The sequence below is a fragment of the Patiria miniata genome, unplaced genomic scaffold (assembly GCF_015706575.1).
Source record: "Patiria miniata isolate m_02_andy unplaced genomic scaffold, ASM1570657v1 HiC_scaffold_3, whole genome shotgun sequence".
Taxonomy (NCBI): Eukaryota; Metazoa; Echinodermata; class Asteroidea; order Valvatida; family Asterinidae; genus Patiria; species Patiria miniata.
The window spans coordinates 16393283-16410359 of NW_024037069.1; the positions used below are offsets into that span (position 1 = coordinate 16393283).

Consider the following 17077-nt stretch of genomic DNA (forward strand, 5'->3'; position numbering starts at 1 on the left):
GATCCGCGCCTGTATAAATAACAATACGTCCTTGGAGTTTCTTCAACATATGTTTTATCTAAAAATACATGTTTTATGTTTTTTTGTGTCTGTTATAGGGTACAATAAAATTTTACTCTGAGCTAACGCAAGAATGGTTTATGGCTGCGTTGCGTCTTGCATCCCTTTGTTTGTTGAAGATATATGGCAAAATAGGCCGTCCCCAAGATCACGGTTTTATACCCAGTGTCGAAGCAGTCTCTTACGCTTAATAATACCTCAGCCACAAATTCTGCCTTGACCTTCCGGTAACTAGTTAAGTGTCATCAACTGCCGGTAATTGCTAAATGTTATGAGTAAACACCATGTACATGGGCGTCGCGAGGTGGGGGATAGGGCCCCCCCCCCCCGGAAAAGCAAAAAGGAATAAAAAAGACGAGTGGCGAAGTCATATTGCTGTTAATTCAATGCACACTCAACAACATACATGGGCGTGCGCAGGGCTGTCAATGAGGGCGGGCAAATGTCCCCCGCCCACCCTCGAAATATTGATAAAAAATATTGAGAATATGCCAGATCAGAGAAAGTACAAAGGGTTTTGGGAAATAATGTGCTTTGCCCCCTCTCGAAATAAACCTGGCGACGCCCATGGTCATCTAAAACATAAAACGTTCGTCGAATTCCGGACGATGCATATCTTATCGTGTGTATAGTAATGACTTGGTCGAGTGGGCGATAGACCAGACCTTCCCGTACATTTGCCTGTCAATAAGGCAAAAAAAAGTCTCTGGTTTCTGGTATGGAGCTTGCCCCAAAAGTGGAGCTTGCCCAAAAAGTGGTGCGGCGACGCGGCTTTTTTTTTTTACCGTTTTTGTTCTTCTTCAAATGTCGGCTAATGACTGCAAATGGTGCCCGACTAAACTTAGTGCAAATATATGGAAGTCCAGAGAGGCCACATAAAGCTTATTCTCGATCGAAACCCCATCTAAAAACACGTTAAAATAATTTGTGCAGCAGCAGGATTCCAGTCAAACCAGTGAGTTTGGCGGTTTTGAGACATCATCTTTCATTGAAAACAATACACTTTTCATTTGCAGATGCGCATGGCTACGGCGACGCGCGCACATGCCAGAAACCAGAAAACAAAAAAACTTTGTTGGGACTAATACACCTGTTTTTTTTTTTTCTTTTTCAGGGCGGTCGAGCATGCAACATCCGTCTGTTGTTAGCAATCAAACCTGGTAGCGGATCAGACAGGAGGCACGCGTGTTCAAACATTGTTATATATTGTGTGACTATAGACATACTTTATACTACAAATTGTGGCATCATTGTAGAAATTTATCTTCCCGCGACTTAGTGCAAACATATAGCCACCCCATTGGCGGGAAACTATGGAGAGAAAAAAATGGCGTTCCTGAAAAGCGCAGTCCTGGTCTGTGACTGTGTTCCGATGCGTCTGTATGTCTGTTATCTTCTGTTGAAGATACAGAGGCTATACCTGCCGCAGCTCTGTAGCAAGACTCGTGCCATTATCGCTATAGGAACAGTCCAACCTCAATTCAACAATCAGTGTAGGTCTTGTGGCCTACGCATATACATGTTAGGTCTATGATCTATCTCATCACACTGTTTTAAAAGAGAGCTTGCACAAAGCGTATTCAGGATGCACTCCTGTATTACAATTCCCATAGACACCAGTGCTAAATGCCCATACTTCAAAATTCTTTTAAAAATACTAAGAACTCTAACAGGTATTTATATAAGCTGAACAGAAAAATGATGATCAACATGTCATCTTTCATTTTCTTTTCATTTTTTGGTGGGTTGCCCAGTGACTTTTCGAGAAATGCTCACCCAAAGCAAATGACCCTTATTGTTCCCAAAGCGGAAAAAAATAGCCATCTTGAAAAACAATCCCCCACATCATGGCACAATAGCGCTACTTTCGAGCCCAATTGCATTCAACATGCTCAGAATTGGAAGCCCCCAGTCTGGGCCAGAGGTTCATTGTCATATCTCTTCAATTCCTCAATTGTATGGCTCTCAGAACTCTCAAATACATAATATTGTGAGGGTAGAACTTTCATTCATGAGTTCGGTGGATGGGTTTAGGCCTATTTACCGGCGGGCGTGCACCCTTCACTGTGGGTACATCTTTGGTTCCTTTTGTGATGAGCATGAGTAAAAAAAACCTGACCACATTGAGGTTTCTAAAGTCTGGACCACCTTGGCCTCAATCTCTCATCACCTCTGACCTCCACCCTCGCCGGCCTAATAGTCCAGGCAAATACTTCATTTTTTGAGTGAACCTCAAACAAATTGCAACAAAATTTTTTTCACCACAGTGCATTTCTATAAGGTCCCTTAAATGACATACTAAAAGTCCAAAAAAATCCAAGTGGTGGAAATATGCCTAATTTGCATAAATCCAAAATGTTCGAAAATTTTAGGACTTTCACATTGATTTGGTCATATTTCTTTTACTCGATAGTTTTTTCAGGTGCTTAAAACGACAATTGTAGTCCGTTAACATTGATTTCATAATTATTCTATTCCTACGTAACTTTCAAGATCCCCATGTTTCCCAAATTTGCCATATGCCGTATAATAATTTGCATAAATGCAATATATTAATTTGCATAAATTAAAGTTAAAATTATGGCTGTCATGTGTGGACATGTCACAATTGAATTTTCCTGATAATCCAAGTTCAGTTATTTATACATAAATATCACACCACAGTGCATTTCTATAAGGCCCCTATAAAAGGTCCAAAAATCCAAGTGGTGGAAATATGCCTAATTTGCATAAATTCAAAATGGCCACTTAAACCATGATTTTCATATTGATTTTGCCATAACTCTCGTCCTACATTGCTTTTTGGGGTACTTTAAACAACAATTTGTCCTTTTACATTGATTTCATCATTATGCTAGTCCTGGGTACCTTTCTAGGTCCCTATGTTTCCTAAATTTGCCAAATGCCGTATAATAATCTTCCCATACAAACGGACAAACCGCCAGCACCACCATCACTACTTGAGGTCATCAGATGTGGGTGTAAGAAGCGTTTTCGAGGGTGGGCATGGGGGCATTTACCCACCACTTTTTTGATGATAAAAAGTAGTAATTAAATAGTAAAGTCTGTCAGGAGCAAGTGTGGCCCATTGGGCCATGGGCAGCGCCGGCATTTATCTCCGGTTTTAGAGAATATTTCTATTCCCCCTGGATGGGATGCTAGTCCATCGCAGGTAATACTCCACAGCTAATGCCGGCACCCATTTATACTCCTGGGTGGAGAGAGGCAAGTGTGGATGAAGTCTGCCCTAGGACACAACATAATGACCAGCACCTGAATGCGAACTCCTTACCCTCTAATCATGAGTCACAAACCCTAACCACACTACGGCACAAAAAGGAGTTTGATCACTGCTTGCTCAATTGGAAGTTGGTTGCTGACTCGGCAAATAATATGGAAGACATAATCTAACTTTTGAAGCGCATTTCTGGTGCTGCACATGGCTACCCGAAAATAAAAACCGTCAAACTTCAATTTGGAGATTGACGGATCCTCTAAAGTCCTTGGAGTTAATGTAACACATGCCTGTCATCTAAAAATACACAAAATTATGGCTGTTTTGTCTTTGCACAGACGTAATAAAATTATATTCTGAATTATCGAAAGAACGGTTCGTGGCTAGACTGTACGAATCATAATTTTCTGCATAAGCAATAAAATATGCTTATTTTCTAAAAAAAAAAAAAAAAGTATTTTGTGGCTTTTTGGTTTTTGCAGGGCATAATAAAAGTTTGCTCTGTTATTTTTTGGTCCCATTTTAATAGTTTATAAAATTAGGCAGCTGCTGAACGGCAGAGGGAATTGCAACCGCCCCTCTAAATCTGATACTGTAGAAGGAGGCTTGTTGGAAATGAGAGGCTGCAATTATTGTCCATTTGTCTTTTGTTCTTCCTCGTTTCTACTCATGAATATTAATTTGTGAAGACAATTTTTTTTAAAGCCAGCCATCAAGTCAAAGTAATAGAAGCAGAACAAAAGCTGCCTAATATGGGAGACGTGATCCACTTTTTTTTTATTCACATTATGACTACTCAAAAACATAAGCAGTGTCGGTAGACTTCAATTTGGAATTTGACAGAGCCTCTGAGTCCCTGAGTTTATGTAACATATGCTTATCATCTAAAAATACATGTTTTTATTATGGCTTTCTTGTTTTTGCAGGGCGTAATAAAAAGTTTGCTCTGAGCCAACGAAAGAATGGTTCGTGGCTACATTGTACGTTCTGTTGAAACTAAACTGGTGAGGTACCATTGCAATCAGTTATGGCGAAAAAAAGAGAAGTGTATAAAATAAAATAGTTCTTGTTATTTCGCCCTGGGGTTGTGGTGCGTGTGCCCTTGGGCAAAGCACTTAATTTGCCACTCATTTGGCTCACCCAGGATTTTTTTTTTGTAGCGGGGGCAAATTAATTGTCCCCCAAAATCCTTGTATTCACTCTAGCATATTCTCAATTGATCATTTTGTTTTTGGGTGGGCGGGGGACATTTGCCCACCCCACCCCCAGTGACACCCCTGCAGACGCCCATTTTGTTAAATGTGTACTAAATTAATAGCAAATATGACTTAAACTAGGCAGGAGGCACATGTCGTGCAATGTTTAGAATTCTGAAAGAAAAGAATTGAGAAAAAAACCCTCTTCCATGCAGGCACAGATGAAGTCGCACAGAAAAATGAAGGATTATGGGGTTTATTGCAAAAGTGACATTTTAGTGTTTGAATCCACATGTACATGTACATAGTATATATAAACACATGCACTGGGTTCAAAACTACATGTAGTGATGAAAGTTTGCCAATTTATTCTCGCAATAAACAAATGAACCCTGTAATCCATCATGTTTTTGTACGAGTTCATCGGCGCCCTAAGACAGTCCCTGCATGAAAGAGATTTCTTCCTGCTCCTTTTCTTTAAGAAATTTAAACATCTCGTGGCAAATAAATGTAGGGCCTATGGCCTTGTACCCCTTTTGAAACTCCTGCACTAATCCCATTCAAAGTGAGCAACTGCATGGGCTGGCTTTCAATTTCCATTGTTGTTGCATTCGATTTCAATTTCCATTGTTGTTGCATTGTTGTTGCATTCTAAAGTCTTATATTAGGATGACAAAGGTTACCGTACAGAGGAGCCAATTGATCGGCCAAGTTCCATTGATCACGCCCCTTCGTTTCAGCGAGGAATGTGATTGGACAGGACGACTGTTACGACGAGCTGTCATGACAACCGTCATGACTAACCGTCCAAAAACGAAAGAACGCTAGAAAGACTTGTACGAATAGAAACTGCACGTGCCGAAAGTATGGTCTCTCTTGTTCAACTGCTTGCACTGAAAACCGTGGCACTAGTTGTGCCAACTCGCCACCACCAGACATTGATCCTAAGGCTGCTGAAGATTATAGTCTGCCACATAAGTGTTCATTCTAAGATACAATGATGTACGTGTAGATGATAACAATCAGACTAACATTGCATGCAAGCCAATATGGATGATAGGCCGCACCTATGAATCTTTGTGATATTTCTGTATTCATAACTGAACTTGGATTATCAGGAAAAGTACAATTGTTTTCTCCCTTCACAGTAATCATATATGATAAGAAGTTAAGCTACGCTTTCATTTCATTTACTATTCCGTATTTTGTATTTTGAGTTGCATATTCGAAACTGATATTGTTAAGTGATTTAGCGAGAACCACTTAAATAATTGCAACTTTAACTATGATTGTGTTTTTATTTAATTGACTTGCTACTTGTTCCTTTTTAGTTGTTAAGAATTAGTATTTAACTTTGTCATTCTGTTCTTGGATGAAGATTACTCAATATGTATCTTGCGCCTCTTTTAAATCAGACTCAATAAAAGTGCAAAACCTGATGAATAGTTACCCCGCAACCCATTTTCCATGGCCTAAGTCCCAACATGGGTCCTAATTGTGCTGTAACTTCAACTTTTCCTTACTTTATTTGAATTTATGCAAATTAATATAAGGCATTTATGCAAATTATTATACGGCATTTGGCAAAGTTGGGAAAGATAGGGATCTCGAAAGGTACCCAGGACTAGAATAATGATGAAATCAACGTAAAAGGACAAATTGTTGTTTAAAGTACCCCAAAAAGTAATGTAGGACGAGAGTTATGGCCAAATCAGTATGAAAATCATATAATTAGTGGCCATTTTGAATTTATGCAAATTAGGCATATTTCCACCACTTGGATTTATTTTTTACTTTTTTTTCGGGACCATATAAAGATGATCTGTGGTGTGATACATAACTGAACTAGAAGTTATTTGGGAAAATTCAATTGTGGCATATCCACACATGACAGCCATAATTTTAATTTTAATTTATATGCAAATTAATATACGGCATTTATGCAAATTATTATACGGCATTTGGCAAAGTTGGGAAACATAGGGATCTAGAAGGGTACCCAGGACTATAAAAATGATGAAATCAATGTTAAAGGACAAATTGTTGTTTAAAGTACCCCAAAAAGCAATGTAGGACGAGAGTTATGGCCAAATCAATATGAAAATCATATAATTAGTGGCTATTTTGAATTTATGCAAATTAAGCATATTTCCACCACTTGGAATTTTTTGTACTTTTTTTTCGAGACCATATAAAGATGATCTGTGGTGTGATATTTATGTATACATACATGTAACTGAACTGGAAGTTATTAGGGAAAATTCAATTGTGATGTCAACACATGACAGCAATAATTTTCACTTTAATTTATGCAAATTAATATTCGGCATTTATGCAAATTATTATACCGCATTTGGCAAATTTGGGAAACATAGGGATCTTGAAATTTACCTAGGACTAGAATAATGATGAAATCAATGTAAAAGGACTAAAATTGTTGTTTAAAGTTCCTCAAGAAGCTAATAGTATGAGAAATATGACCAAATCATTGTGAAAGTCCTTAAATATGCGGCAATTTTGGATTTATGCAAATTAGGCATATTTCCACCACTTGGATTTTTTTGGACTTTTAGTATGTCATTTTAGGGACCTTAAAGAATGCACAATTTGTTTGAGGTCAAACCTTATATTGCCTGGACTATGATCCCATGCATCTTCGGCCTTTCGCTGCCGTACGGCCAGCCAGCTCTTGGGCTGTTTCAACTGCGTGCTTGCCCTCATGTTCAAACCCACGGCACGGGTTGGTTTGAGCCTCGCTTTTTCCCCAAGGCCTCGGCGGTGCCCGCGGCGCGTTTCCAGGCGGGAGTGGGATCGGTGCCCGCCGGTCGGAGATTGGGTTTCTTGGAGTTTTGTCAACCGCCCTTTTTTGGTTTCTGAGCCCCAGGCCTCCACTCCTACTGTGCGGTTTCTGCTCAGTTCATTGACGTTCGAAAACGGTCCTCTCCACATTTGCTGGCCGGCCCGAGCCGGTACAAAGGCACCCGTCCGGCGGTCACCGAATGCGCGCGATGAGTCATTCTATAAATTTAGGGTCCAAGGGTACATATTTCCTGTCCCTGTTACCTTGGTACTTTGTAATTTACCATTCAAGTATCATTAATTAAGAATGACTTCAAACAATTATATATAACTATGTTGGGTTGGTAGTTTGCTTGTCATAGTCTTCGAGGATGACTGCATTAATTAAGGAATGCATCAGAATTATAAAATCATAGATGTCACGTGTAACAGGGACAGGAAAAAAAACGGACCCCTATTTATAGAACGACCCGCGTTTCTTTGTCTGTAGTTTCGCTACATATTCAATGCTCTAGAGGAATCTCTATACAATACCGTCACCGACACCACGAAGTAATACCCTAGTTCACTCCAGTGTTACTTCGTGAAAACCGATACTGACAAATTTTGGTTTCACGAAGTAACACTTGACGCGAACGGTTTTCGTTTTGACAAGGTTAAAACACTGTTAGGCTGCTTATGGCATGAAGGTATAGCTGGACGTGGCTCTAAACGAAATAACATCCTATGTGAACGATTTTCTCTTAGATTCAGACAGACGTGGCTTTGAAGAGGTTGCTCTTTTCGCTGATGGTTCCGCAGGGCAGAACAAAAAATTCTATTGTCGCATCATTTCGGCTTTTTTTTTCAAAAGACGGCTAAACCCACCCGACCCAACCCGAAAATGTAAATGCAAAACCGAAACCGACCCAACCCGACTGAAAAGATGGACAAACCGATCCGACCCGACCCGACCCGAAGTCGGTTTCGTGTCGGGTCGGTTTCGGTTTCGGGTCGGGTTTGCGCATCATTACTCTGTACATATTTTGTGCACAGGCGTATATTAATACCAGTAGAATTGACACCCCCCCCCCCCCTGATCCGCGCCTGTATAAATAACAATACGTCCTTGGAGTTTCTTCAACATATGTTTTATCTAAAAATACATGTTTTATGTTTTTTTGTGTCTGTTATAGGGTACAATAAAATTTTACTCTGAGCTAACGCAAGAATGGTTTATGGCTGCGTTGCGTCTTGCATCCCTTTGTTTGTTGAAGATATATGGCAAAATAGGCCGTCCCCAAGATCACGGTTTTATACCCAGTGTCGAAGCAGTCTCTTACGCTTAATAATACCTCAGCCACAAATTCTGCCTTGACCTTCCGGTAACTAGTTAAGTGTCATCAACTGCCGGTAATTGCTAAATGTTATGAGTAAACACCATGTACATGGGCGTCGCGAGGTGGGGGATAGGCCCCCCCCCCCCGGAAAAGCAAAAAGGAATAAAAAAGACGAGTGGCGAAGTCATATTGCTGTTAATTCAATGCACACTCAACAACATACATGGGCGTGCGCAGGGCTGTCAATGAGGGCGGGCAAATGTCCCCCGCCCACCCTCGAAATATTGATAAAAAATATTGAGAATATGCCAGATCAGAGAAAGTACAAAGGGTTTTGGGAAATAATGTGCTTTGCCCCCTCTCGAAATAAACCTGGCGACGCCCATGGTCATCTAAAACATAAAACGTTCGTCGAATTCCGGACGATGCATATCTTATCGTGTGTATAGTAATGACTTGGTCGAGTGGGCGATAGACCAGACCTTCCCGTACATTTGCCTGTCAATAAGGCAAAAAAAAGTCTCTGGTTTCTGGTATGGAGCTTGCCCCAAAAGTGGAGCTTGCCAAAAAAGTGGTGCGGCGACGCGGCTTTTTTTTTTTTTACCGTTTTTGTTCTTCTTCAATTGTCGGCTAATGACTGCAAATGGTGCCCGACTAAACTTAGTGCAAATATATGGAAGTCCAGAGAGGCCACATAAAGCTTATTCTCGATCGAAACCCCATCTAAAAACACGTTAAAATAATTTGTGCAGCAGCAGGATTCCAGTCAAACCAGTGAGTTTGGCGGTTTTGAGACATCATCTTTCATTGAAAACAATACACTTTTCATTTGCAGATGCGCATGGCTACGGCGACGCGCGCACATGCCAGAAACCAGAAAACAAAAAAACTTTGTTGGGACTAATACACCTGTTTTTTTTTTTTTTCTTTTTCAGGGCGGTCGAGCATGCAACATCCGTCTGTTGTTAGCAATCAAACCTGGTAGCGGATCAGACAGGAGGCACGCGTGTTCAAACATTGTTATATATTGTGTGACTATAGACATACTTTATACTACAAATTGTGGCATCATTGTAGAAATTTATCTTCTCGCGACTTTTGAAGTACACGTATAGCTACCCCATTGGCGGGAAACTATGGAGAGAAAAAAATGGCGTTCCTGAAAAGCGCAGTCCTGGTCTGTGACTGTGTTCCGATGCGTCTGTATGTCTGTTATCTTCTGTTGAAGATACAGAGGCTATACCTGCCGCAGCTCTGTAGCAAGACTCGTGCCATTATCGCTATAGGAACAGTCCAACCTCGATTCAACAATCAGTGTAGGTCTTGTGGCCTACGCATATACATGTTAGGTCTATGATCTATCTCATCACACTGTTTTATAAGAGAGCTTGCACAAAGCGTATTCAGGATGCACTCCTGTATTACAATTCCCATAGACACCAGTGCTAAATGCCAATACTTCAAAATTCTTTTAAAAATACTAAGAACTCTTACAGGTATTTATATAAGCTGAACATAAAAATGATGATCAACATGTCATCTTTCATTTTCTTTTCATTTTTTGGTGGGTTGCCCAGTGACTTTTCGAGAAATGCTCACCCAAAGAAAGTGACCCTTATTTTTCCCAAAGCGGAAAAAAAATAGCCATCTTGAAAAACGATCCCCCACAACATGGCAATATAGCGCTACTTTCGAGCCCAATTGCATTCAAAATGCTCAGAATTGGAAGCCCCCAGTCTGGGCCAGAGGTTCATTGTCATATCTCTTCAATTCCTCAATTGTATGGCACTTAGAACTCTCAAATACATAATATTGTGAGGGTAGAACTTTCATTCATGAGTTCGGTGGATGGGTTTAGGCCTATTTACCGGCGGGCGTGCACCCTTCACTGTGGGTACATCTTGGTTCCTTTTGTGATGAGCATGAGTAGAAAAAACCTGACCACATTGAGGTTTCTAAAGTCTGGACCACCTTGGCCTCAATCTCTCATCACCTCTGACCTCCACCCTCGCCGGCCTAATCTCATGCATCTTCGGCCTTTCGCTGCCGTTCGGCCGACCAGCTCTTGGGCTGTTTCAACTGCGTGCTTGCCCTCATGTTCAAAACCACGGCACGGGTTGGTTTGAGCCTCGCTTTTTCCCCAAGGCCTCGGCGGTGCCCGCGGCGCGTTTCCAGGCGGGAGTGGGATCGGTGCCCGCCGGTCGGAGATTGGGTTTCTCGGAGTTTTTGTCAACCGCCCTTTTTAGGTTTCTGAGCCCCAGCCCTCCACTCCTACTGTGCGGTTTCCGCTCCGTTCATTGACGTTCGAAAACGGTCCGCTCCACATTTGCTGGCCGGCCCGAGCCGGTACAAAGGCACCCGTCCGGCGGTCACCGAATGCGCGCGATGGGTCATTCTATTAATTTAGGGTCCAAAGTGTACATGTTTCCTGTCCCTGTTACCTTGGTACTTTGTAATTTACCATTCAAGTATCGTTAATTAAGAATGACTTCAAACAATTATATATAACTATGTTGGGTAGGTAGTTTGCTTGTCGTAGTCACTCTTCGAGGATGACTGCATTAATTAAGGAATGCATCAGAATTATAAAATCAGAGATGTCACGTGTAACAGGGACAGGAAAAAAACGGACCCCTATTTATAGAACGACCCGCATTTCTTTGTCTGTAGTTTCGCTACATATTCAATAAAGACATTAGGAATCTCTATACAATATCGTCACCGACACCACGAAGTAACACCTTAGTTCACTCCAGTGTTAATTCGTGAAAACCGCTACATAACACATTTTGGTTTCACGAAGTAACACTTGACGCGAACGATTTTCGTTTTGACAAAGTTAAAACACTGTTAGGCTGCTTATTGCATGAAGGTATAGCTGGACGTGGCTCTAACGAAATGGCACGATTTTCTCTTAGATTCAGACAATCGTGGCTTTGAAGAGGTTGCTCTTTTCGCTGATGGTTGCGCAGGGCAGAACAAGAAATACTATTGTCGTGTCAACGCTACTCAGGTCTGTGCAGCGAGCAAAACATTTAAAAAAGATATTAACGTACTTTTTTGAAAGTTCAAAATAATGGTCAAAACGAACATTTTCTACGAAAATCACTAAAGTTAAAAAAGCATGCAAGAGCAAATAATTAATTGATAATTCAATGTTTTGAAGAACGCGCGAGAAAAGAATGGTAACAACACAATGTATACATTGGAAATGTTCATGTTTATTCAAATGTCGTTATCACAGTAAAGTAGTAAAAGGAATCAAGATGACACTTTCTAAATCGATATTATTGTCTACTCACCCTCTCCACTCATGAAATTAGTAAAACCATTTGTTAATAATAAAACGAAAGAACGGACAATGAAAAGAGTCAAAGATTCCAATGCGGTCAAGCCCCATCACCCGCTTCATACCCCTAAAGGAAAAATCATCTATGTACGCAATGAAATGATTAATACAAACTTCTGAAAGTTTTTATTTTACTCAACAAAGTATGCACTAATTTTTTTTTTTTGGGGGGGGGGGCCAAAACAAATTTTGGTCCCTCAAAAATGGGTCCAAAAAATACGGCGTGGGGCAATTTTTAACCACTTTTGACAACTTTTAACTAAATTATTTTGAGAAAAAGATGGTGGTGTACGCCGTGCCTGCCTTTATTGCGACGTCACTTAAAAACAAAAAAAATGTTTTTTTTTTTGGGGGGGGGGGATCCCTTGCTTATGTGGAAATGTTGACACATTAGGGTTAGGTTTTTTTTTTTATTATTATATAATAGCTTATTAACACAATTATTTCTGTTCTGTGCATTCAGTAAACATCTTATATCTGTTTAGAAAGCACACAAAGGAATCTCTACTTGAAGAAATAGGAGTGATTATGTAAAAAGAAGCTGTTAACGTGTACGAAGCATATAACATTGTAATTTCTAGGCCTGATGTACGTAGCGTGTAGTTCGTGTCCATTGGTCTTGCTTAGTTCTGACAACAGCCCAACCACGTCTCATCTACTCTTCGTGAAGATAACCAAGAAGTTCCTCCATCAATTCACGCTCAGAGGGAGGCGGTGGTGGCACTATTACCAAAACCAAAACGAAAATAATTATAATAATAATATTAATAAGTTTGCTTGGCATATGTAAACAATTTCGTAGTCTGAGTATCGGACGTTCAAGTGTGCAGAACCAATACTTATACGAACGTCTGATGCATCCGTGCATGTACAGTTTATGCGGCCCGTGCGCTAGCCAATCGGAGCCTCTTTTATAGTTGCTACATGATTAAGAGAGAAATTCGGCCGAAGGTGTTGATTGGTCAACACGATAGGAGGCGCCCGCCGTATTGGAATTTGGAGGTCAAGACGCAGTGTTATTTTGCATAATCTGCACGCATAATATAGACACTTGTGGAGCATCCGTCTATTCCACAAACCACCAACTTCGTTGGGTAGGAAAGTAAACTTTTGGGCATAATCGGAGTTATTTCTACAAATTTCGAAAACCCGAAGGATATAGATTGGAATCATTCGCAATTGAACTCCAGAAGGAAAGAAATTTGTTTTCATGCATCCAAACTCAGTCATTAAAAAAAAGACTACTTTTGGTTCTAGTTACATGGAGAATCGTTGACAATGGTGTGGGAACTACGGACGTTTTCTTTAACGATACTTACCACACAGATTGTCATTACAAGTGTACTTCTTGGGGCACTTGCTACACGGGTCGCCTACCACGTATGGATTCTTGAAAAGCAAGCTTCCACTGTAACACACAAAACCCCAAAACAATCCATGGTCTATTAAAAGTTATACAATAAACACAATAAACAGACTGATAGTACACATGGTTAGATTGACCTCCCATTATTCTGACAGTGATTTTGCTCTTTTGCAATTATTATTCAGATCAGGAAAAAATTGTCTGCACTACAAAATACCGACTTGTTTTCGATATTTTTCAAATTCCTTTGGCAACAAATTCAACGCTACATCTTGTGCCTAGAGTTTAAAAAGCCTATCAGCCTGTGGAGTGACGTATTATGACAGAATAGGAACCTATAAGCATTCGTTTAAATAACCAACAGAAAGTCCTCCTAATCAGATTGGGACTAAGAAGGCTAAGATGTCCGTTCAGACTGAGGACGATTCGCGGGAAGTACCATGGAAACCCAAATTTGTCTTTTCTTGTAGGCATCTCATTCCGGAAATATCCAATGTTAGATACCTAACTAAATCACCTTCCAATATAATGACCATGCACTCAATGCACTCAATCTACTCACCCAGGCCCGTAGAAGCATGTCACGTACAGCTCCTTGGGTTCGTCTTCAGGACATTTCATCTTGGCGCATCCAATGGCCTCGGTAGTTGCCATTATAACCTGTGGAATAAGAAACCGGTTTCTATGGTTACCTATAATAATGGATCACATCGAGGCAAAAATAGAACATCAAGCGTTTGTGATATGATGGTCTATAACAAGGAAAACCATCCACTGCCAAATTAAATGGAAAGATTGATTAGTAAACGCATCTCACCTGGGTAAAGTCAGAGCAATCTTTGAAGGAGACTTTATCGTCGCATCTTTTGCTCTTGAAGGAGTATTCTTGTCCATGCTTAACCCACATCCAGGCAGGGACACCAGGGGATGCTTCGAAGTTTTCAATACTACCGGCCCAATTGTTTTGGCCAAGCCGCTTCCAAATTCCGGGGTCTTTGTTAATGAAGCGGTCGTTCTTATTTTGGCACATTTCCACCCAGCTGTTTGCTTTTGCTGCCAAAAAGTCGTCCCATCTCTGTGGAATTTAGTACAAGATTTGTGAATCTCATTATTATAAAAGTGACATTGATTGCCTTAAATTCCTGTTTACGTGGAAAGAAAAAATATCAAAGTTATTCGAGCGTGATGTTGACCGATACTTCAGTGGGTCAAACTGCGACTGCAGGCATCCATGTTTGCTAATTATTAGTATTTCATACTTTGAGTGCGCATGCGCGCATGCTAAATGAGCGGCTGAAACATACGTGTGATGCGGGCTGTTGTGCGCGTTCAGCGTTGCGCGTATTGTTCCAAAGAGCCAGCGCTACAGAGTTGGGTTCACTGATCTCTATATTTTCGTGAAGGGGTGGTTTGGAACAGAGAAATAAGTTTTCCACCGATTTTGTATTGAAATAATAGTTCAAATATATCAAATGACAAGGATCTGTATGTCAGTGATATAACAAAAATATTGAGTGGCTTTAAATTGTGAAATGGGAGGAATATTATCGCTCGGTAAAATCTGGACTTTTCCAGTTAACTCGGCTTCGCCTCGTGAGGTCCAAATTTTACCTTGCGTAAAAGTTCAAATTTTACCTTGCGATAATATTCTTCCCATTTCACTCTGAGCCACTCAATATTTGTATACTGGCAAGCTGTCATTCTGAAGAAATCACTGAAAGAAGGCCTTTCCAACGGTGCGTCAAAGGAGCTGCAATCGGCTCAGAGAGAACGTGTCTCGCATCGCCGAATAAAAAAACCGAACTACTAACGGAAATTGTCTTTAGACGCACCGTTGGAAAGGCATTCTTTCGTTGATTTCTTGAAAATCACAGCTTGCCAGTTACTTTTTGGAAAGCTGCAGATGATGGACTGTAGCTTTAATGAAAGACATTTTCTGACTCATTTTTGAGTAAGAAAATGGCTGGTACCCGCTGCTACACGCTGCTACAAACATATTATTCGAACCGGCCAGCCAAACCTGGCAAGCTCATTGGTCTAGTGTTTAAGATATATGAACTAGAAAGCAGGTGGTCGTGGGTGCGAATCCCGCCCATGCAAATTGTTATTTTTTCCAGGCAATTTCTCGGACAATACTGAGCACACAGTGCGTATCAACAGTGGCGCACCCAAGGCGGGGGGGGGGGGGGGGGCGCTTGAGCCTCCCAAGGGGTTGTCAATGTTTCTTTTGTAGTTCCACGACCTGACCTTGGTAATATTGGAGTGGTATAATAGGGTTATAAGTGGTGCCACCAACGTCAAAACATTCCCCCCCCCAAAAAAAAACCCAAAAAACCCACAAAAACCTTTTTTTTTCTGCGGCCAAAAGTTTTGGTCAAATTTTACCTTCTACAAATTTGAAAAAAAAAAAAAAAATGTGAGCCCCCTCAAAAAACAAACGCTTGGTGCACCACTGCTATATCAACACTACGTAATGTAAAGGGCAAAACCCAATATTGACCAATTATTGGCTCATTTATGTCACTAAAATGTATTAACGTCAAACTATTGGAGGATGTGCCATAGTGTGCATTTTTGATAAAGGAGTGTTTGTGGTTTTTCCACGTTCTATCCCTGGCCATTTGAGGTAGAAACATGATCGTCTAATCTTCCTAAGTCTTTTTAATATAATCGGTGGTGCCACACCCATGATTACTCACCACTTGCAACATGTTGGCAGCTGGAGGGTCTTCTGCGGAGGATCGTATCAAATTATGAGTCGAAACCATCACTTTTTTCTCATCTTCGGTAAAATGTTCCGCGTTGATGATGGAGAAGATTACACACAAGATGGTAACACCAAAGTATGCCATGATGATAACTTAAGGTTACACTAGCCTAGATCTGAATACATGTACCACAAGTGCTTTCGTAAGGCTCTTCCTTGCTCTATGGCCAGACACATAAGTGTCCCGTTAACAAACTGCAGCATGAATTGTATAGAACACGGAGATTTTCGAGGCTGACACTCTGAAAGCACAACGGACCGGGTTGGAAACGTTCACTGACTCCGAAGAATACACACATTCACTGCATGTTTACCATTAGGCTCTTTTCAATGCATTTATTCCGTTTCTTCTTGCATTTGTATGGCCTTTCACTTGTAATGCTGAGTTGAAAGGTTTATTCAAATGCAAAACTAATACGCCACAAATGGCAGAGATTTATTGGGGTTTGTACTGAGCCGAAGGGGAAGCTTTATTGTATACTGGGAAGAAAGGGCACAAAGTACAGCGCTCCTCTCGCATATATGTTATTTGCTTTGCTATTTTTTTATGTTGCATGGAAACTTTTACGAAGGAGCTTCCCCAGCAGACTTTTTGGACGATACATTTAATATTCTATAGCAAGTGACCTAGGGGCTCATGTTGACCCCAACCCACCCCCGGCCGGAAAAAAACACTACACTGGGATTCGAACCCCTACAAAGCATAAGCCGGCAGCCTTCCGATAACGTGACACATTTTAAGCACGAGGGGAATCCCGCCCCCCCCGCTGTTTTGGTGATTGTGTTCCCGTAATCTTAAGAACCCTTTTGAGATACTTATTAATACTATTCTTTATTCGGCCATGCATACAAACATACAATAAGCAATCTACAAAAATAAATAAAACTAAACAAAAGCAACCAAATTCAAGCTGGCGAGGATATAAAACACCGTGTCTGGAAAGCCTGTCGATCCTACCTTGAAACAGTGACATACAAAAATAAAT

General features: G+C 40.7%; 1 protein-coding gene across 1 annotated transcript; it reads right to left on the bottom strand.

The window, feature by feature from the left end:
• Window positions 1-11810: 11810 nt before the first annotated feature.
• LOC119738206 (peptidase inhibitor 16-like) lies at window positions 11811-16350 on the bottom strand. The gene is made up of 5 exons (XM_038212972.1): window positions 16024-16350; window positions 14142-14399; window positions 13887-13984; window positions 13278-13366; window positions 11811-12681 (listed from the first exon to the last, which is right to left on the bottom strand). The coding sequence occupies exons 1-5, from the start codon at window positions 16174-16176 to the stop codon at window positions 12614-12616; spliced, it is 666 nt and encodes a 221-aa protein (XP_038068900.1). The 5' UTR covers window positions 16177-16350; the 3' UTR covers window positions 11811-12613.
• Between the last annotated feature and the right edge of the window lie 727 nt (window positions 16351-17077).